The 23,984-nt window shown below is 33.6% G+C and overlaps 1 protein-coding gene across 4 annotated transcripts in view; it reads right to left on the bottom strand.

Annotated features, from left to right (window-relative positions):
• LOC137250136 (G-protein coupled receptor moody) overlaps positions 1–23,984 on the bottom strand; it is a 173,595-nt gene that overhangs the window by 83,398 nt on the left and 66,213 nt on the right. For 3 of the 4 annotated variants that reach the window (XM_067782464.1, XM_067782465.1, XM_067782466.1), the window contains exon 2: positions 21,373–21,569. The exons of the other annotated variant lie outside the window; for it this stretch is intronic. In XM_067782464.1, coding sequence (XP_067638565.1) covers positions 21,373–21,569 — 197 coding nt within the window. The remainder of the gene's footprint in view (positions 1–21,372; positions 21,570–23,984) is intronic. 4 annotated transcript variants of the gene reach the window in all.

The following is a 23,984-nucleotide window of genomic DNA, read 5'->3' on the forward strand; positions in this document are numbered from 1 at the left end:
TACCACAGGGCTCTGCACTCTCTGTTGCTCTTTTTACGATCGCATTCAATAAACTGAGTCTAATCCTAAAACCTTTCAACCACGTAGAGCACCTTATCTACGCAGACGACGTACTAATTTTTTCCAAAACTAAAGATCTAAATCAAGTAAAACACACATTTAGCCGCATTCTAAATGACATATACAATTGGTCACCTACCTCAGGTGCCAATAATGCGGCTGGTATGTGCTCTACTTTCCACATATGCAGGAAACATAATTGTTCCTTCCCCTCCCTTTCACTTCAGAATTCCCAAATACCCCACTATAATACTCTTAAGATATTAGGTTTAATATTTGATAAGAAACTTAGCTTTAAGGAACATTGCCAACATGTTAGATCAAGCTTATTTTCCAGATTAAATATTTTAAAATTTCTGTCATCCAAACATTCTTTTGTGCATACTAACACTCTCATAAGTATAACAAAGGCTTTGATTCTCCCAAAAATTGATTACGGCCTCGCTATTTATGGCACCTGTGCGCAAACACATATAAAACTCTTACATGCCCCGTACCATGCGGCAGTAAAAAGAAGTATACGTGCCTTTCCTACATCGCCAGTCAAAGTTGCCTTGACCGAAGCCGGCCTACCTGAAATTTCACAGAGAGCCAAACACAACACCCTAATGCTGATGCCGAAGTTGTTGCAATGCAGAAATGAGCTACTCTTCTCACAAGTCAACTCAGCCTTAGCTGAACGAAAAAAGAAAACTTGCAAATCTACAATATCCCGTTGTCTTTCAGAAATGCACGCTCTTAACATCACAGTCATATCAACGTTGATAGAAACCTCTTCTCACCCACCGTTCTCCTTACCAAAAACTTCCATTATCGGAGGCCTGCAAAAGTACCGCAAGGACCATACCAGCCCCATAGAGTACTTTAAACTCTTCAACGACGCCCGGTCACACATACACGAGAGCTGGGATTTTGTCTATACTGACGGATCAAAAACAGACACCCACACAACGTTTGCAGTGACAAACGAATCCGGTGTCACTATCTCTGTCGGCGCCCTACCCTCATACAGCTCAGCCTTTACAGCTGAAACTGCTGCATTGCTTGAAGCCGTACGATACGTCTCTCGGGAAGGAAGAAAATATGTCATATGTACTGATAGCAGGTCGGCAATAGAAGGAATCTTAAATGCGAATAATAATACCCCGATGGTTAACCAGCTACGTGATGCACTCTTCGATTACACAGATATCATCAAAATCATGTGGGTACCTGGACATATCGGTATCCGTGGTAATGAAGCTGCTGACAGAAGAGCAAAAGAGGCCACCACAGAACCACTCCATTTATTCGGATACACATTTGATAAAGACATTCGAAGGCATTGTAAAAAACATATGCACGAAACCTGGAGTTCGGATTGGAGCACTTACCAACATAACTATAAAATATATAACCCCGAGGGAAAAGATTCTAAATATCCTCCAGACGCGTCCTGTAGCAGCATCAAAAACTTTATACGACTAAGGGTAGGTCACACCATAACCACCCACAACCACCTACTAAAAGGCGTAAACAAACAACCATGCCCCTTTTGTGGCACACAGGATTGCACACCAATACACCTTATAGACGATTGCCGAGCACTAAACCACATCCGTACATCAATATTTGTCAACTCAAAGCCTTCTGATCACCTAAAAAATATTAACACCACTAACCTCAATAGCATATCTAAACTTGTTTCAAATTGTAAGTTAATATTATAAACTCACATATATAATGTATGAGATAAAAGGGAGTATTCTTGGTCGAGGTTGATGGATGCTTGAATTTGGTCGCAGCTTTTGGACAGTTATGTCAAAAGTCTGTGGCTAGGTTTGGCTATCCACTTCTTCGCCTATGAATATGCACCATAGTGTTTAACTCAACCTTTATCCCTAAACTATCTGTAAATATATACATATGTCTCATTACCTACTTATCAAATTTGAATGAAGCCGAAGGCCCAGGCAGCCAGCGCTTCCATTAGCATAAGTGCAACAATTATTTATAATTGTTTCTCTTGTAAATAAATAAATAAAAAAAAAAAATAATAATGGTGTAGTGCTAATGACAGCTAATGAGAACTGTGGTCTATATGTGTTTAAAAATTTTGTTGTTTTCAATTAATTGTGAGAAAAACAATTTGGTTGAGTGGCACAATCGGTTTGGTCACCTAAACTATGACAGTTTGGTAGAAATGCTGAGTAAAAATATGGTGCATGGACTAAAAATAAAAAATAATCTGAGAGTGAACGGTAAAAGTTGTATAACGTGTGCCAAAAGTAAATTGACTTTAAAAAAAATTGCCACATGCATCCGAAAATCTTGCTGAAGTGTTGTGTGTAGTTATTCACTCTGATGTATGTGGGCCAATAAAGACAAAATCATTAGGTGGGCTGTTTTATGTTTTTACCTTTATTGGCGATATGTCGCGATTTGTTTGCGTATATTTTTTAAACACTAAAGGAGAGGTACTTTCGGCGTTTAAATCCTCAAAAGCTATGGTAGAAAATCAAACGAATCGTAGGGTTAAAGTATTACGTAGCGATAACGGTCGCGAACATTTAAGCCAGGAATTTGATAATTTACTTAAGGCAAATGGTATATTACAACAACTTACATTGCCTTATACTCTTCAGCAGGACGGTGTACCTGAGCGTGCAAATAGGACATTAGTAGAGATGCCACGTAGTATGCTTATTCATAGCGGATCTAATGAATGTTTTTGGGCGGAGGCTTAGCTACCGCTTTCTGTTTACGTAATAGAGCTCCTACAAAAGCACTCACAAATTCAACGCCTTATGAAATATGGACTGAAAAGAAACCGTGTGTGTCACATCTTAGAGTATTTGGTTCAAAAGCTGTTGCCATCGATAAAAGTCAAAAGAAGAAGTTTCAGCCAAGGGGCAAAGAAATGGTAATGGTGGGTTATTCTGAACATTCTAAAGCTTACCGCTTATATGGGATCCAGAGGCGAAAAAGTGATCGTTAGTCGTGATGTTACTTTTATCGATGAACCGTACATTTATCAGGAAGATTCACAGGAATTGGTGACGTTTGAAATTTAAAGTTTAGCAGATAAAAATGACCATGACGTATGTGCAGAGTCCGTAATTGATAGCACTATTTCAACATGTAATGCAAACAATGATGTACAATACGAACCTGTTAAGCGTGGAAGTCCGAAAATTATTCGAACTGGTAAACGCGGACGCCCTCGTAAGAACCGAACTGTTCTGCATATGTTGGAAACGGCGGATATACAAATTCCAAAAACCGTATATGAGGCGTTGAACTCCAAATATTCGAAGCAATGGGAAGATTCGATGCAGAACTATTCTGCACTAATTAAAAATAAGATTTGGGCGTTGGTTGATCTACCTGTTTGGGAAAAAGCTATTGTATGTAAATGGGATTACAATGTAAAACGAAATGCTAATGGTGTTGTAGTTATCACTTGTTCCACACAATGGCAAACTTTATTGAAATTCATATTAAGGTTGCCAGATATAAAGTTTTTATTTTGCCGGCTCTAGGTCAAAAGTAATAAAACGATTTGCTTTTTTTTTATTTTTTTTTCCCCAATATATTTCGAGTGATGCAGTGTTCCACCCTGAAAACAAAAGAAAAATAGCAAATATACTAAAAATGAGTGACTTCCCTCATTGAATTATACGGAGGATGATAAAAGCTTACAGTGAAATAACAATACCCAAAAACACACAAAAAAACAATTACAAAGTACAAATCGATGTTATATATACCAGGCTTCTCCGACAGATTAAAGGTTCCGACATATATGACAAGTAAAACATAAAAATTGCACATAAACCAGCCTATACGACGAATATTTTCTACAACAACATGAAAAGTAAAGTAGCATTATTAGACAAAAACAACATTGTATACAAAATTACATGGGCTGGAAATGAAAACGATAAATTTAACAAAGAGTATGTAGGTACAACTAAGAATAAATTGAAAACGGGGATATCAGGCCACAGATCTGATATAAAATGCAGAGCAGCTAGTAACACGCAAAAAACTGCACTTGCGGCCCACTGTGCAGAGATCGGCCATCAACCAGATTTCGAAGCAGTGAGCATACTTCAAAAAGAGCAAAATTACAAAAAACGCTTCACTTTAGAAATGCTCAACATAACAAACACACAAATAAACAAGAGACTTAACTATAAAATAGACACCGACGGCTGCTCACATATCTACAGACACCTGCTAGAATCGTGGAAAATTAGTTCAAAGCTACATGGCGAACCGAACGGACGCAGATTAGCAAAATAAAAATATAAATGTATGTATGTATATAAATAGGAATGTGATTATATACATAGAATGGTTTATTTAATTAATAGGGGGACTCATGAAAGCATATAAACTTATAAGGTGTAAAATTATATCAATTTACACACGCGGTTATATGAACGCACCTAGTAATACTCTTGATAAACTTGATTGTTTATCAGCTGTATTATTGCCAAACAAAATTTTTTTGATTGTTATACAAATTAAAAAATGCCAAGATTAAGTGTAAAATCAAAACTAAAACGCCTTTACTTGCTGATGTTGGAGATTTCTGATGAAAATGCCTGCTGTAATGGCTGCAATGTTGCATTCCTTTGAGTTTACCGCGTTTACACAATGAAGTGTGCGCGTAAATTTATACAAATTGTGTAAATGATTTTTCATACAAAATTTGACAGCTCGTTTACGCACTACATAAATTTATACGTTTACACACTTTATAAGGCATTTATACGGTTACATGAGTCCCCCTAATATTGTAGTTATTACAAACTAAGCTGAATTGTTTATAATTGTTGTAGCCCCCTGATGAAGATCTCCGAAAGTGATCGAAATATATTGGAAAAAAAACAAGTCAGGAAGGCTAAGTTCGGGTGTAACCGAACGTTACATACTCAGCTGAGACCTTTGGAGACAAAATAAAGGAAAATCGCCATTTAGGAAATTGAACCTACGGTAACCCTGGAATGTGTTTGTATGACATGGGTATCAAATGGAAGGTGTTAAAGAGTATTTTAAAAGGGAGTGGGTCATAGTTCTACAGGTGGAAGCCATTTCGAGGTATCGCCATAAAGGTGGACCAGGGGTGACTCTAGAATGAGTTTGTACGACATGGGTATCAAATGAAAGGTGTTAATGAGTATTTTATAAGGGAGTGGGCCTTAGTTCTATAAGTGGATGCCATTTCGAGATATCGCTATAAAGGTGGACTAAGGGTGACTCTAGAATATTTTTGAACGTTATGGCTATCATATAATCTGTTGGGTACCGCTAATTTATTTATGTATGTAATACCACGAACAGTATTCCTGCCAAGATTCTAAAGGCTTTTGATTTCGCCCTGCATAACTTTTTCATTTTCTTCTACTTAATATGGTAGGTGTCACACCCATTTTACAAAGTTTTTTCTAAAGTTATTTTTTGCGTCAATAAAACAATCAAATTACCATGTTTGATCCCTTTTTTCATATTTGGTATAGAATTATGACATTTTTTTTTTTTTTCATTTTTCGTAATATTCGATTTCGAAAAAGTGGGCGCGGTTATAGTCGGATTTCGGCCATTTTTTGTACCAAGATAAAGTGAGTTCAGATAAGTACGCGAACTGAGTTTAGTAAAGATATACCGTCATAGAGTCTATGCCTCTACCAGATTTCAGAAGGATTGGTAAATTTTTGTTCGACTTATGGCATTAAAAGTATCCTAGACAAATTAAATGAAAAAGGGCGGAGCCACGCTCATTTTGAAATTTTCTTTTATTTTTGTATTTTGTTGCACCATATCATTACTGGAGTTGAATGTTGACATAATTTACTTATATACAGTAAAGATATTCAATTTTTTGTTAAAATTTGACTTAAAAAAAAAATTTTTTTTAAAGTGGGTGTGTGCTTCATCCGATTTTTCTAATTTTTATTTAGCACATATATAGTAATAGTAGTAACGTTCCTGCCAAATTTCATCATGATATTCTCAATGACTGCCAAATTACAGCTTGCAAACTTTTAAATTGCCTTCTTTTAAAAGTGGGCGGTGCCACGCCCGTTGTGCAAAATTTTACTAATTTCCTATTCTGCGTCATAAGGTCAACCCACCTACCAAGTTTCATCGCTTTATCCATCTTTGGTAATGAATTATCGCACTTTTTCGATTTTTCGAAATTTTCGATATTGAAAAAGTGGGCGTGGTTATAGTCCGATATCATTCATTTTAAATAGCGATCTGAGATGAGTGCCCAGGAAGCTACATACCAAATTTCATCAAGATACCTCAAAATTTACTCAAGTTATCTTGTTAACGGCAGACGGACGGCGGACATGGCTCAATCAAATTTTTTTTCGATACTGATGATTTTGATATATGGAAGTCTATATCTATCTCGATTCCTTTATACCTGTACAACCAACCGTTATGCAATCAAAGTTAATATACTCTGTGAGCTCTGCTCAACTGAGTATAAAAAATCAAATCGTTTTATTACTTTTGACCTAGAGCCGGCAAAATAAAAACTTTACTTTTTTTTTTTTTATTTATTTATTTGCCGGCTTGAGGTCTGATGTTTTGGAAAATAAAATACAGATGTTTTAAATCGAAAATACCGCAAATGGAAAAAAGCAACATTATTTATCAAATCGCGTGTAACGGAAACGACAAAGAATTATGCAACAAAGTATATGTTGGAACAACTAAATCTAAATTAAAGACTCGATTAGCACAACATAAATCAGATTTTAAAAATTGAAATGATTTTAATATAAATAACCAAAAAACCGCACTTATGACCCATTGTGCAACGAGAAAGCACTGCCCGAATTTCGAAAAAAACAATAGTACTTCAACAAGAACAACAATATGGAAAGAGATTCACACTGGAAATGCTACATATACTAAACACACCAACTAACACAAGAATCAACTACAAAACAGATGTAGCAAACACCGCGCTCTCCTATAGGCATCTATAGAAAATAATAATTTTCTATTTAATTTTGATTAATATATTTAAAACTTTATTTTTTTAAAAGATATTTTTGATGACTAAAATATTTTCATTTTTTGATAATAAAAAATAACTAATATAATAAGAATAAATTTAAAATATAACAAGTATATTTGTTATAAGTAGATAACTCTACATATACTCCCCCTCCAGTGAAACGAACATTTTTTTAATGTTAATAATTTTGTGTTGATTGCATTAAAAGTTTATGTTGGTATTGATGTAAGTACTCAATCTTTTGATGATTCGACGTACTTGATAGCTTATTCTAGTTGTTGTCATGTTTAGTTATTGTATTAATATTTTACGTATATTAATATTTGGTTGTGTTATTGCTGTTGAGGTTAAAAATAACTTAATAGCTGTTTGTTAAATATTGTTGTTGTTGTTGTAGCAATGTTAAATATTGTCAATCATAATTATGTTTTTCAAGAACCTAGAATGAGGTTGAATTATAGTAGATGGCAACTTTGTGTGCACAATTACTCAAAAATTAAAAACTTGTATTATGCAGAATGTATGTTCAATATATAATTGTACTCTGCATAATGTATGTCCAAGTTGTTGATAAGGAATGAAAAGTTGATTCCTTAATTCGTTTGAGGGTGATATGAAATTGTCATATGATTTTAATTTCAATATGAAAGAATTGATATATGTCAATAAAAATTATTTTAAGAAAACTTTTGAGATTTTTTAAAATTGATTGTAACAATTAGTTTGATTTTAAAAATTTGAAGTTATTTATTTTTTATTTTTTTTAATTTTTGTGTTGTTTTCGAATTGAAAATGAGGTATTTTGGGTTTGAATATTTGTTGTTGTTAAAGTTCTTGTATACATAATTGATAAATGTATTTACTTATATAGTGGAGAAGAAGCTAAGAAATCAAAATATATGTAGTACGTATAGAAGATATTCACTAATAAGAGTAATTAATTTAAAAAAATATATATTTGTTTAGGTAAAAATTGTTTGAATAATAGTAAAAGTATGTTTTAATAATAATAACGTTGGAAAGTGAATTTAAAATTATTCACACACATAAATATGTATGTAAGTATAGAATTAATGTATTATAATTGTTAGTTAATATATATAGAGATAGAGTTGTTGTTGTTTTAAATTTTGAGACTACATATGTCTGTATGAGTATGTTGTTGATCAATTAAATGATCAATAATAAAAATTTTTTACACTAGAAATTTGTTTGTTTGATTTTTACTATTTTTAGTATTCGTTCTTGAACCTTTTGTTTTGTTTGTTTCTCTTCTATTTTTAATTGATTTGATTTTTCGTCTGTTACTTTTGTATCAATTTCTTATTAGCACTTTTTTTTTTGATAATCTGTCTCTTTAAGATTGGTTGGTATTCACTGTTTTGTTTTATTTATTCTTCATCGTATTGCAGTTGAATCGATTTTAATGAAACATAAAGAGTTATAGCTTAGATGTTGAATTTGGAGAAAGTGACACGTAAATGATTCGATTCTGAAAGTTGATGATTGTGTATTTTGATGAGCGCAAAAAGGCTTCTTCCACCGATGAGAGTTGAAGTAGCGTAATTTTACGGTCCTTTGGGGAAAAATTTGAATGCTTTAACTTCGAAGTTATTAGAGGTGAAAGCTTGTTAATGTTTTCATCAGTATACGATGATGGAATGTTACTTAAATGCAAAATATCTGATGATGGATAAATATTCGTTGGAATTTGTTCAGTAATTTTTTTTGTTCTCGTGTACTTATTTCTGCACAATTTTGCTCATGGCCAAATGATGGTAAGATTGATTAGTACATTTTTTAACAATTTGGATTCTTTGTGCTGATGCCGCTATCACATCTACATTGCAATGCACTTGCAGTATTTTACGTATTAGTGAAAACATTTTGTTAAATTTGAGTTAAATCTATGCAAGGACAAATTTAGCTATCACTTTCAAAATTATGCACTCTTTAAATAATTGTTATCTATATGCACAAAAGCAGCGAAATTTCATAATTTTGTTATCACGTGAATCGAGAGTAGGTCAGAAGGTCAGAAGGATCGTTGGTAGGATCGCCATTATAGAAAATAATAATTTTCTATTTAATTTTGATTAATATATTTAAAACTTTATTTTTTTAAAAGATATTTTTGATGACTAAAATATTTTCATTTTTTGATAATAAAAAATAACTAATATAATAAGAATAAATTTAAAATATAACAAGTATATTTGTTATAAGTAGATAACTCTACAGCATCTAATAAAAAACCAAAATAGTTAACAACTCCACGTACAAAGGGAAAGACGTGTCAAAAATGTATGTTTTCAATGTTTAAGAAGTTTGTTAATAATTGTTAATTGTTGTTTGATGTAAATTATATATTATTTTGTATTCTGTTTGTTTATAGTTCACCCTGAGGACGGTTATCGTGCATAACCGAAATATATTGGTAAAAAAATTTAAAACATCTGTGTTTTATTTTCCAAACATCAGACCTCAAGCCGGCAAATAAAAAAAATTTATGAAATAGAAAGGTCGCCAAACTAATATTTAAAAACTTTACATTTAAATGTATAAAAGTCGCTAAAATCAAATATTAATTGCCAGATATGATAAATGTTTAGTTATGACAATTCATGTTTGCTTAAGGTAGCCAGATTATACTTATAAGTAATATAGTAATATTAGAAGTTCATTTTTTAATATGTATACAACACACCCCCTTTTTAGATATTTTATTTACATATTTATTTCATCTCTCCCCTTTTTGTGTTGTTGTTATTTTATTTATTTGTTGTTTTTTTTTTTAATTCATCTACATAACAAAGTTATTACATTATATTCGTATGCAAATTAAGCTACGCTATTTTCTTATGTGTTGCCCTGATCTCAATTTCATGGGAGCGGCGAAGCTGTTCCTTTTAATGCTTCGGTATTCTCACTGCTTTCGGAGGTGTCGGGCCTAACGTGGATCTCATTTCGCCTAAATCTTTTGCCATTACTATCTACTACTCTGACTGATCTCGGCTCTTTCGATACCTCAACAACTCGTCCCTTCTCCCATCTTTTATCGTTCGCAGATTTTTTTAAAAATATGGGCATGTTATTTTCAAACTCTTTGCGACTAGTGGCAGTTTTGTTATAATATGCTTTCATTTTCATTGTATAGTATTTATGGTGGCCACAATACGCATTCTTATCCACGACCATACACGAATTTATGAAATTTGGACACTGCAAATACAATTGCATATAACTATTTTTCTATCTGCGCGTAGTTTTGTTGGGTCTCAGTTAGTGTTTAGAAGCGAATGCAACCGGCTTATTATCTTGCATAAGGACTGCTCCTACGGCGAATTGTGACGAATCACATGATACTGTTATACTCTTTTTCGGATCGAAAAATGCTTAACACGGTGGACTAACAACAGACATTTTTAAACTTTGTAACGATTTCCCATAATTGTCGTTCCACTGAAAAGCCACATTTTTCTTTAAAAGGTGTTGTAAAGGCATTGATTTTTCAGATAAGTTAGGGATAAAGGATCACAAATAATTGACTAGTCCTAAAAAGCGTTGGACATCTTTCACGCATTTTGGTGTTGGCATATTCATAATTGCCTCTAATTTAGTTGGGTCAGGTTTTATACCTGCTGCACTAAAAATATGACCAAAAAATTTGACTTCACCTAAACCGATGTGACATTTATTTTCGTTTAATTTTATGTTTGCTAACTTACACCTCTCTTAACCATTTGTAACTTTTTGTTATGCTCCTTCACTCTTTTACCATACACAAGTATGTCGCCTATATAAGTTATGACGTCACAGTCAGAAAAAATTTCTGACATTTCCCGGTGGAAAATTTCATGTTCCACATTAACACCATACGGCATTCTTTTAAACCGATATCTTCCGAATGGCGTTTGAAATGTACACAGGTAAGAGCTTGGTTCGTCTAGTTTTAGCATCCAAAAACCGTTACTTGCATCGAGGGTAGAAAAGTACTTATCACCCATTAGTTTAGATTTAATAAACTCCAAATCGGGTAGTGGATAGTGCTCTCGTTTTAATGCTTTATTTAGATTTCTTGGGTCAAGACACACGTGCAATGGTTTGTTTGGTTTTTCCACAACAACTATTGAATTTACCCAGTCTGTTGGTTCTGTGACCTTCTCAATGACTTCAGCAGTCTCCATTTTTAATAACCCTTTTCTTAATCTGTCTTGCAACATATACGGAATTTTACGAGGTGAATCTATAACTGGCGTAATGTTTTCATTTAATTTTAAATGTATTGGCTTTCTATTTATGTGACCGAGACCTTCAAATATACTTTGGTACTCTTTATCTATGCTTGTTTTAAGGCCATGTTCTGTATCTATATATATTCGCCTGTTTTATTTGTATAAGGCCATATTTCATAAGGTAATTTTTACCTATAATAGCTCTGACATTTTCCTTAATTATGATGAATTCAAGCGATGCTACTATATTGCCTAATGTAGCATTAATATTACATTTTCCTATAATGGGTACCTTTGATCCACCGAATGCAGTAAGAAAACCGTTTGCCTTACTCATTTCAATGCAATCATTGTGATTTATTTGTTTTAATGTATTAAGAGATATTACATTTGCTTCCGCACCCGTATCCATCTCACATTGAATTTTTCTATTATTAACAATTATTTCTTTAGAAAAATTTGCGTTGTAACTATGTACGCTATTAATATTTACACTCAAAGTGCCAATGAAAAAATTTTCTGTTTATGAAATATCAAACTCGTCTAAACTATTCTTTGTTTTTCCTAAAGCAATGGAATTAATCTTTTTCTTTTTACAGAATTTTGAGAAGTGATTTGAACCCTGACAATTAAAGCATGTTTACCTAGTGCTGGACATTTAGATCTATGCTGCTGACCCCATCTTTGACATGTACTTTGGCTTTCACTTTTCCCTCTAGTTTTCTGGTTTGACGTTGCCGTTGTTGGCCTTGGTGTACGTCGACTTTCATTTTGCTGCTTCGATTTTCCAGTATATTTTCTTACCATATTCACTGCATCTTCATGGACTACTTCGTTTTGCCTGGACATCTCCTTGGCTTGACTTTGATTTGAGAATGTACGACTTGGCAGTAATTTCTGCTTTCGCAAGTGTTAAATTTTCAATGTCCAAAAGTTTCATGCGCAATTTTTCATCGCATAATCCGATTATGAAAACATCACGGACCATCTCAGACTCGTCAGTATTGTATTCCGCATCTAAATTACACGCAGTTATGTAACTCTTAAATTTTTGAGAACATGCTTTCCAAGCCTGACTTAGGTTAGGGACGGCAAATTTCATTTGCTCTGGTGGACGAAAAGAATTTTCCATGACGCCGGTTTGTGGTTTTGTTATTGGTGGTGGTGAAATATTTTTAACTGCTTCTTGCAGACTATTTTCACTTGACCCGGGTTCACTTTTTGTGGACATTAACTTATTTTAAATTAATTACACCTGAAACCATGTTGTAGTTATCAATTGTTCCACACAATGCCAATCTTTATTGAAATTCATATTAAGGTTGCCAGATATAATAAATGTTATAGTTATGACAATTCATGTTTGCTTAAGGTAGCCAGATTATACTTATAAGTAATATAGTAATGTTAGAAGTTCATTATTTAATATATATACAACAAATGGAAGCGTTAATAAGTTGAAGTCCCGTTTGGTAGCAAAAGGTTGCAGCTAGAAATTCGGCGTGAACATTAGTGAAACATTTTCGACGGTAGTAACATACACAACCATTCGTATGTTGTTGGCTTTAGCTTGTGAACATAAGCTTTTCTTACACCAAATGGATGTGTCAGCAGCATACCTTAACAGTGACGTTCATGACATCGTATATATGAAGCAGCCAGAACACTTCATTGATAAGCAGTACCCTCAACGTGTGCTTCAGATGAAAAAGCCTTATATGGTTTCAAACAGAGCGGGAAATTGGAGACATTACAGTTTGTCAACGGCAGTATATACTAAATTTATTAAAGCAATATGGAAAGGAGAATTGTAAATCCGTTGCAAATCCATTAGATGCCAATTTTCAAACCCGTTGCAATAAAAATTATTGCGAAAAAGACAATAAGACCGAATACCAGTCGTTAGTTCGCGCGTTAATGCTTGAAACACAATGCCGAGCGACGACGAGATACGCCGCGTCGGGCGATGACATTTTTCAAATTACGCCCAGACATTTCCTTTACTTAAAACACAATGCCGGGCGACGTTGACGCTATTTATTCAGAGTGGCCATTATTTAGAAATAAAGATGAAAACAATCAAAACTTGACTGCTAAAACACGCCCAAAATGTTAAGACCTGTGTTCATACGGAGGGCGAACATTAATATTATCTATATATTAATACGCTAACAAAGTTTCCATACAATTAATTTACAGGCTGGTTCGCATAGTTAGCGTACGTAAAATCATATAAAAGTTATATGAATAGATTCGTATGGATCAGCCGCAGTGCATAGGCCTATTTTTGTTAAAAAATATTACTCTATTAATAGAAAAAGTTTTTTGTAAATTCGAAAATCTGTGCAAATATCGAAATTGCCATCTGTAGGACCCATTATGTTCACAAACACCTCTGAATTCGAAATTCCAAAAGCTGCATTGTCGCGTTGTTCAAATGTTTCATCTACATATGTACATATTCGTACGCGCCAAACGGTGAGAGAACTACTGCCTCACTCATTTTCATTTCAAATAAAATATTGTTTCCCATTGTTGCCACTTACCTATATTGGTCTGTACCAAAATCCTTAAAAAATTTTTCTAAAATAACTGTTGGCGCACAAAAAAACTTTAAAGAGAAGTAATAATTTAACCGGCCCATTTTTTTTGGACAAATTTTAGTTACACGTAAATACATAGGTCTTTAGTTAACAGATTATTTGTTTTTTATTTTAGTTGCTTTCAATAAAACATGAAATCACAAATAATGAGTCAACTTTTGTTCAAACTCACTAAATTTATTTATTTATAACAATTAATTTCAAATTTGACCCAAAATGTTTTTTTCAGATTTTATGCTCATTGTAGATATATATAGCACGTCTTATACTGAACAAAAAATAAATAAATTTGCTAAAATGATATTACATTAAAATTTGTATCTTGTCTTTTATGCTAATTTATTTCGATATTTCTTATTTTATTTTATTATATTATCTTTTATTTCAACTTAGTTTATTATTATTTAAATGCAACTTGATTGCATCGGAAAATTTCACATTGTATATTAAACTAAAAAGACGACACAAAAACGTTTTCGATTTTAGGTCGAAATATCACAGAGGCCGTATATTACTCTACTAAATTTATTATTAGGTTAAATTTGTTCGATTATAATATTCCCATAACATTAATTCGAAAATGTAAAATTTTTGGCTGAAAAACTTCACAAAAGTTGAAACTGTACAGGTGGCCCCAGTTAAATTTTCAATACGGAAAAAACCGCTTGGCTTAATCGGAAAATTTCACGTTTATATGAAACGAAAAAAAAACTTGTCAAAAACGTTTTCGATTTTAGGTCAAAACGCCAACCGGCATCATAACGGCATTTTCCCATTTCAAAACGGCGAGAGAACTACTCCCTCACTCATTTTCAGTTCGAATAAAATATTGTTTCCCAATTTTTTCCACTTATCTATATTGGTCTGTACCAAAATCCTAAAAAAATTGTTCTAAAATAATTGTTAGCGCACAAAAAAATTTAAAGAGAAGTAATAATTTAACCGGCCCAATTTTTTGACACATTTTACTTACACGTAAATACATAGGTATTTATTTAACAGATTCTTTGTTTTTTATTTTAGGTGCTTCCAAAAAACATGAAATCACAAATATTGAGTTAACTTTTGTTGAAACTAACTAAATTTATTTATAACGATTAATGGCAAATTTGCCCGAAAATGTTTTTGCATTTGCAGATTTAATCCTCATTTTAGATAAGGTACGTCTTATACTGAACAAAAAATAATAAATTTGCTACAAAAATATAACATTATTTTATTTTATTACATATTCTTTTATTTCAACTTAGTTTATTATTATTTAAATGCAAATTGACTGAATCGAAAATTGAAAAAAAAATACAAATTGGTTGAATTTGGCCCACAAGCGATACTAGTAATAATAAATACAGTTTACATGTATACGGCGCACGTTACGTATGTTTCCATAAGCTTTCATGAGTTTAAATTTTTGACAGCGCACGTACACTGTTAGTTGAAAACATTGATTGAAAAACCAAAATTTAGCAAATGTGTTTGTGCTAATTACCTTGTAGGTTTTAATACTATTATTCAATAGTTGGCGGTTTATTAATAATGATAACGAAACACGTCTTTCGATATCCCTCCCAATTTTTTTGGACGTGTTTTGCCAGTAAAATTAAGAATTATATGTAAAAAAAAAAAATTTGACTTTGGATATTATGTTTTCTTTTTTATACCTTTCATGAAAATGGTATATTAATTTCGTCGCGAAACCCAAAATTGTAAGTCCTTAAAGGAAAATAGATAGACCCACCATTAAGTATACCGAAATAATCAGGATGAAGAGCTGAGTTGATTTAGCCATGTCCGTCTGTCCGTCTGTCTGTTTGTATGCAAACTAGTCCCTCAATTTTTGAGATATCTTGATAAAATTTGGAGAGTGGGTGTATTTGGGTGTCCGATTAGGCATTTGTCGGAACCGGCCGGATCGGACCACTATCATATATCCTCCATATAACCGATTTTTCAGAAAAAGAGGATTTTTGTCATATCTTAATCAATTTAACAGATTGAACTTCACCATATAATTTCGTATATTGTACATATTGTTGCCTGAAAAAATGTATGAGATCGGCCGTATATATAGTATATATCCCCCACAACCGATTGTTCAGATAAGAAACTTTTCGTAATTACTGCCCTATTTTAAGAGCTAGAGGCTTTAAATTTCAACAAATGCTTACGTATATAGCATATATTGTTGTCTGAAAAAATCATAAAGGTCGGTGTTATATATAGTATATATATGGTGGTATATATAGCACATATATATAGTATATATATATATATATATATATATATATAAATAAAAAAATAAATGTAAGGCGCGATAACCTCCGAAGAGATCTAAGGCCGAGCTTCTCTTCCAATTTGCGTCGTGCTCCTCTTGATTTTTCCCTACAAATTGGCCGGACGGGACCTACATGTGTTATGCCGACTCCGAACGGCATCTGCAAGGCAGATGAGTTTTCACTGAGAGCTTTTCATAGCAGAAATACAATCGGAGCGCTTGCCAGAAACTGCCGAGGGGCGACCCCGCTTAGAAAAATTTTCTTCTAATTGAAAAATCTTATTTCTAAAATTTTGATGTTGCTTTGCCCGGGAGTTGAACCCAGGGCATACGGTGTGATAGGCGGAGCACGCTACCATCACACCACGGTGGCCAGTATATATATATATATATATTTTCGCAATTTAAACCCCATTTTAACAGCTAGAAGCTTCAAATTTCACCGAATGCTTACGTATATAACATATATTGTTGTCTGAAAAAATCATAGAGATCGGTTGTATATATAGTATATATCTCATACAACCGATTGTTCAGATAAGAAACTTTTCGCAATTTCTACCCCATTTTAACAGCTATAAGGGCTTCATTCTGTATTGCGAACGATAGCTCAGACGAACGTTTCGCCTCCAAACAATTTCGTCTAGCAATGGTACTCTCTATCATTTTCGTCCGGTCTTTACGTTTCTAACTAACAGGAAGGGAAAAGTAATTGTCAAGTGATAAGTTGCCATCGTTTAACATAGTGCAAATACACTAGCGATTCGTCTCTGATCCGCAACGGAAGTTCGTTTCGTAATAGAGAATGAGGCCCTAAGCTTCAAATTTCACCGATTGCTTACGTATATAGTATATATTGTTGTGTAAAAAATTATAGAGATCGGTGATATATATAATATATATATGATGGTATATATAGTATATATATATAGTATATATATATATATATTTTTTGTGATTTCGGCCCCATTTTAACAGCTAGAAGCTTCAAATTTCACCAAATGCTTACGTGTATAGCATATATTGTTGTCTGAAAAAATAATAGAGACCGGTGGTATATGTAGTATATATCTCATACAACCGATTGTTCAGATAAGAAACTTTGCGCAATTTCTTCCCCATTTTAACAGCTAGAAGCTTCAAATTTCACCAAATGCTTACGGGTATGGCATGTATTGATGTCTGAAAAAATCATTGAGTTCGGTGGTATACATAGTATATATCTCATACAACCGATTGTTCAGATAAGAAACTTTGCGCAATTTCTGCTCCCTTTTAACAGCTAAAAACTTCAAATTTCACCAAATGCTTACGTATATAGCATATATTGTTGTCTGAAAAAATCATAAAGATCGGTGATATATATATTATATACATCATATAAACTGTCATTTTCGCCCCCTTTTTACGGCTAGAAGCTTCAAAATTCATCAAATTTCATCAAATAGTTACGTCTACGTCATATATTTTACAAATACGTAATTCGTAGTCATAGTTTTTACATGCAGACCACAAAAAACGTGAAGGTTTGCATCCTCACATAAGGGCCGCCAACTTTAGGAAATGTCAAACCGGAAGACTTGGGTGTTGACGGATGAAGTGAGAAAATCAAAATTTACATTTCAGACACTATTGTATAGTTTCGCAAATAAACAGCATGTGTTTAAATGTAAACCCAAGTGATTTTTCAGACCCTTCTCATACGTACATATATAAGTATACCCTCAACTTAAGTATGAGGTAAGAATCATTTCAAAGGAGTGTTTGTGTCCCTAGGACCTACTAAAGGATTTTGCATCACTGGTTTCGCCTATTCCTTCAGTCAATCGCAATGTAAATTTTTTTTTTAAATCGGGTAATTTGTGGGTAATTTGCTTTTTTTAACAACTTGAGGACAATTTGAAACCACGGTCGCCTTGGGTCATTTTATTTGAAGTCATTGTTCATTATCAATTTTTTGGAAAAAAATATGCAAAGTGAGCATATAATTTTATTATAAAACTTTTCTTTTAGTGTTTTGTTTTAATAACTTGGTGAATTTGGTGATGCAAAATCCGTGTTAAGCTGACATCGAAAGCGCCTTTTTTAATAACTTATGAACAGTTAGAAAGAGTTAAATTTCGCAATTAGTTTCCTGTAACTGGCAGTGATGCGCATCCGTTGATACCACTTTCGACCATATCCAACAAATTTTCGACAGGAACATAAATGGCCTAAACAGTCTTAAATGAGTAGAAAATATATACCGCGCTGGACGCCGCCGTCGCCGCCGCCGCCAATATTTTTGACAGTCGGCGGCGGCGGGCAAAAACGACTAAAATCGGCGGCGGCGGCGTTTATCGGCGGTGTATATCTCTAATACAAACACATTCCAGGGTTACCCTAGATACATTTTCCTACATAGTGATTTTCCCTTATTTTGTCTCCATAGCTCTCAACTGAGTATGTAATGTTCGGTTACACCCGAACTTAGCCTTCCTTACTTGTTTATTTTATATTTATCTTAAAAATCGTTTAGATATGTTCAAATTTCACCAAATGCTTACGTGTATAGCATATATGGTTGTCTCAAAAAATCATAGAGACCTGTGGTATATATAATATATATCTCATACAACCGATTGTTCAGATAAGAAACTTTTCGCAATTTGTACCCCATTTTAACAGCTATAAGCTTCAAATTTCACCGATTGCTTACGTATATAGTATATATTGTTGTGTCAAAAAGTTATAGAGATCTGTGATATATATAATATATATATGATGGTATATATAGTATATATATTTTTTTTTTTTGCGATTTCGGACCCATTTTAACAGCTAGAAGCTTCACATTTCACCAAATGCTTACGTTTATAGCATATATTGTTGTCTGAAAAAATCATTGAGATCGGTGGTATATATAGCATATATCTCATACAACCGATTGTTCAGATAAGAAACTTTGCGCAATTTCTGCCCCATTTTAACAGCTAGAAGCTTCAAATTTCACCAAATGCTCACGTATATAGCATATATTCTTGTCTGAAAAAGTCATAGAGATCGGTGGTATATATATTATATACCCCATATAAACTGTAATTTTTGGCCTTTTTTTACGGCTAGAAGCTTCAAAATTCATCAAATTTCATCAAATAGTTACGTTTACGTCATATATTGTTGAAATACGTGATTCGTAGTCATAGTTTTTACACGCAGACCACAAATAACCTGAAACTTTGCATCCTCACACAAAGTACGTACCTGTTTTTTATTTTATATTTATCTTAAAAATCGTTTAGGTATGTAGATCTGTTCACTATATATTTCTTATCTTATACATCCGATTATTCGGAGATTACGAACGAGATAAGATTATTGTTCAGCCCCATTCATGAAAGGTATGAAGTCTGTGGTATATATATTCCCGTTGTTACTTCTTTATACTTAAAAAAAGAACAGCAGCAACCCTTGGGATGTTTGTCGTCATCGCCCGGCGGCGACGATAGAAATAAATCTATCGTCGCAAAATGACGTCGCGTAAATTTCGCTCTTCGCTTTCATCGTGTTCACCTTTCGCGGCGTCAAGGCATTGTGTTTCAAGATTAATGTATCTTGCAATCCTCGTGTTCCAAAAACGATGTGAACCATGCATTTGCATGTTAAATCTCTATCCGTATCTGGTTCATGTACCATTGGAACACGAGGAGTATCTACGCGGCCAGATATTTTATATTCATTTAGTAAGTTGGCACACAATGCAACAATGATATTGAACACAGAGTTGCTGCAAAAAGAATTCTACGATATTTAAAGGGCACGATTGATGTGAAGTTGCATTATTTTAAAACAGGAAAATCCGTTGAATGTTTTGTTGATACAGATACGGAGACACAAATGACAGAAAATCGTACACTGGATGTATATTTATTGCAGCCGGGAGTGTTATCTCGTGGGAGTCGAAAAAGCAGAGAAACTTATTTAGAAGTAATGAAATTGCTTTGAATTATGTTTGTACTAATGAGATGATTTCAGATATCCTTACGAAAAATTTGTAGAAAATTAAGCATTATAAATTTACAAAGCAAAAGGGTTTATATTAACCCTTTATTTCATTGCATAATAATTTTTATATAAGAATGAGGTATGTTTCCGTTGAAAAGGAGTGTTGAAGTATACTGTGCAGGAAATACACTTGAATGTCTAATGTAGCAACAGGACATACATATACTCATTTACATTTTCACAATATTTTCAATGACAAGAAAAATTAATAGCTTTTTAATTTTTGTCATTCCTGTTCTTCGATTTGTTCAATAAAGATCTTTTATTTTACGATTAATCCTCGCGACTTCTAATAATTTTCATCAAGAAAGTTATTTTCTTAACTGAGTTTAAATACAAAATTTTCCAAAAGAAAAATTAACTCAATTATTTTATCAATAAATAATAAAGTGTTTAAAATTAAAGTGCTACATAAACAACAGTAATAATAACATTTATAATAAATATTGCACCCTAGTATCCAGTATCCTTTTAATTTTTTTAAATAATACTGTTTTTTGTATATTTCTGCTTCTTTTTGCTATAGATTAAAGAAATCAAGTAGCCAATGCTTGGCTACAGTTAGTATCAAGCTTTGTTTATTATAGTTTTGGCCTGTAGCCGCTACGTTCAATGTAATCATAATTTGAATCATTGTGAATGATAACTAAGTGTGATATCTTTTGCATAGACGTCAAAATTCCAAAGTGATTGGATCACCTGATTTGTAATTAACTATCGCTGGCTCATTCTGTATCTCTTTCTATCACCCGCTGAAGATAGGTGCCGCCATATTGAGAACCCTGTCAAAACGCTAAAAAGTTGCCATATTGAACATCCTGTCAGGCAGTTGACTGATAAGATATCACACTTAGTCATCATTCACAATGATTTGAATACGTGTTTGGCATTTTCAGTGGTATCATATTTAAATTGATATTTTAGCCTTATATTTAACTTCTTTATTTTTATTTTGCACTGTTTCTTGACACCTATCTGCATATGCATGTACAAATGTTTATACCATAGAAATATATGTAGTTAGGGATAAAAAATGGGCAACACCTTTCAACTTGCCTACTTGTGTATAGATGTACGATCTTTTTGTTAGGATAGGTCGATATGTATGCAAAAAACACTGAAGTTGCTTACGTGTTTTCCTCGTGCAAGCGCAATTATTGTAAGCATATTTCCAGGTATACCCACTATCATAAAAATAATACACGTAATGGAGGTGAACATCAACAGCTCAGCCGAATACCCCTCGAACAACTTAACACAAGGCTCTCCGATTTTACTAGATGAAATGTTGTGAAACATAGTACCCATACTTTTCGTGTTGAAGTATTCTGAAAATAAGGAAGGAAAATATAATAAAAAGTAAAATGATAAAAAAAATGCGTGAGTATCAAGTACTCGTGAAGTTCGATGTGTAAGCAAGTAGGTGCACATCTAGAAAAAATGCGTGAGTATCAAGTACTCGTGAAGTTCGATGTGTAAGCAAACAGGTGCACATCTAGAAAACTATCGTTTTGAATTTACGAAAAATTACAAAGACGGACCAGGCGTCATGACGTGGCTTTGATCGAGAGTTTTTGTCAATAAATCGATCGTCGCAGGAGTGCGGGTTCAAATCCCACTCCCGAAAAAAAGGCATTGAAAAGAATTTCAAGGCATAAGCGCGGTGTCCAGATCACAATGAAACCGTCAAAAAATGTTTTTATTATCCCTTGTAAGCCATATTGAAGTGAATTTATTTTTAAATTTTTATTATTCTTTTCACTATTCATATTTCTTTATATAATATCTCCAGATATCTGTGCTGCAACCATAAATTTAGGCATGTAATCATTCATCGAAGAAATGAGGAACCATAAGCTTATTATCTTGTCTCAGACAAATGCTTAAGCCGGAAAATGAGTGGAGAAGCAAGACCGGCATTAACGTTCAGAATTGTTCCTGTTTGAATTTTGGGGCTTGTAGCTCTTAAACACAGCTATAAATACTGGAGGCGCCCTTCGGCGCAAGCAATAGCCCGAAGTTTGTCTGGCTATCTGGCAAACCTTGCTGCGAGAGTTATGAGTCATGACTATTAATAGACGTTAACTGAGCATATTTCCGCTGAAACACGGCTGTAATTCCCCCTTGGGCGTAAACAGCAAGGATCTATAATGCTTTAAAGAAATCGGTTCGACAACGATAATCAGGGGTTAGGCAATAACATCACCTTCGAGAGGCATAGGCACGAGTGTGGCCGTGCTAAGTATGTACATTTATCTTTCTCCCACTGACGCAGCGCTATCAGAATCTAGATCCGGGATTAGATTCAACGCCTCCGTGGACCAAGTGAATGATGGCAAACCCTCTTATTTAAATACACATAACAAAAATGTTCCTAGTTTTTTAAATAAGAAAAGCAAGTTAATACCAAAAAAACTCATTAAAGCCAAAATATAACAAGTAAGGAAGTCTAAGTTCGGATGTAACCGAACATTGCATACTCAGCTAACAGCTTTGGAGACAAAATAAGGGAAAATCACCATTTTGGAAAATTAACCTAGGGTAACCCTGGAGCGTGTTTGTATGACATGGGTATCAAATGGAAGGTATTAAAGAGTATTTTAAAAGGAAGGGACTGGGTCTTAGTTCTATAGGTGGACGCCTTTTCGAGATATCGCCATAAAGGTGGACCAGGGTTGACTCTAGAATGTGTTTGTACGATATGGGTATCAAATATAATGAGTATTTAAAAGGGAATGGGCCTTAGTTCCATAGGTGGACGCCTTTTCGAGATATCGCCATAAAGGTGGACCAGGGGTGACCCTATAATGAGTTTGTACGATATGGGTGCCAAATTAAAGGTATTAATGAGGGTTTTAAAAGAGAGTGGCCCTTAGTTGTATATGTGAAAGCGTTTTCGAAATATTGACCAAAATGTGGACCAGGGTGACCCAGAAGATCATCTGTCGGGTACCGCTAATTTATTTATATAGGTAATACCATGAAAAGTATTCCTGCCAAGATTCCAAGGGCTTTTGATTTCGCCCTGCAGAACTTTTTCATTTTCTTCTATTTAATATCGTAGGTGTCACACCCATTTAAAAAGTTTTTCTAAAGTTATATTTTGCGTCAATAAAACAATCCAATTACCATGTCTCATCTCTTTTTTCATATTTGGTATAGAATTAGGGCATTTGTTTCATTTTTCGAAATTTTCGACATCGAAAAAGTGGGCATGGTCATAGTCGGATTTCGGCCATTTTTTATACCAAGATAAAGTAAGTTCAGATAAGTACGTGAACTAAGACGCCAATTACACGGCTCAAGTATCCTTGTGCCAATTACCAATTTGCACAAGGATTTGACCGGTGTGTGCACTGGTTGCGCTATTTGCGCAGAGAACTGCGCTAAAATCAAAACGATTTTGATATTTACACATGTCTGCAAATATTGCACATGCTTTTTTCTTCGTGTATGGTGAATCTTACACAGTTTACCTGTGGTTCCTGATAATATAACATCAGTAATTATTGTTAAAAAATGTTAATATCGAAGGCGTAAGGACCATCTCTACCTTGAACAGGAATTCACACAAATTTAATAATACAAAATAATTTTTTATACAATTAGAACACATGTTTCATTTGTTGCGCTAGTGGAAAAATGAATATTGCGCAGTGCTGCAATGAGTTGAGCTGATCTTTCAATTAAAATATATATTTTATAAGTACAATGGAAAATAAACGCTTCTGGTGCAAGTTTTT

The sequence above is a fragment of the Eurosta solidaginis genome, chromosome 4, assembly GCF_040869045.1.
Source record: "Eurosta solidaginis isolate ZX-2024a chromosome 4, ASM4086904v1, whole genome shotgun sequence".
In the NCBI taxonomy this organism is placed as follows: domain Eukaryota; kingdom Metazoa; phylum Arthropoda; class Insecta; order Diptera; family Tephritidae; genus Eurosta; species Eurosta solidaginis.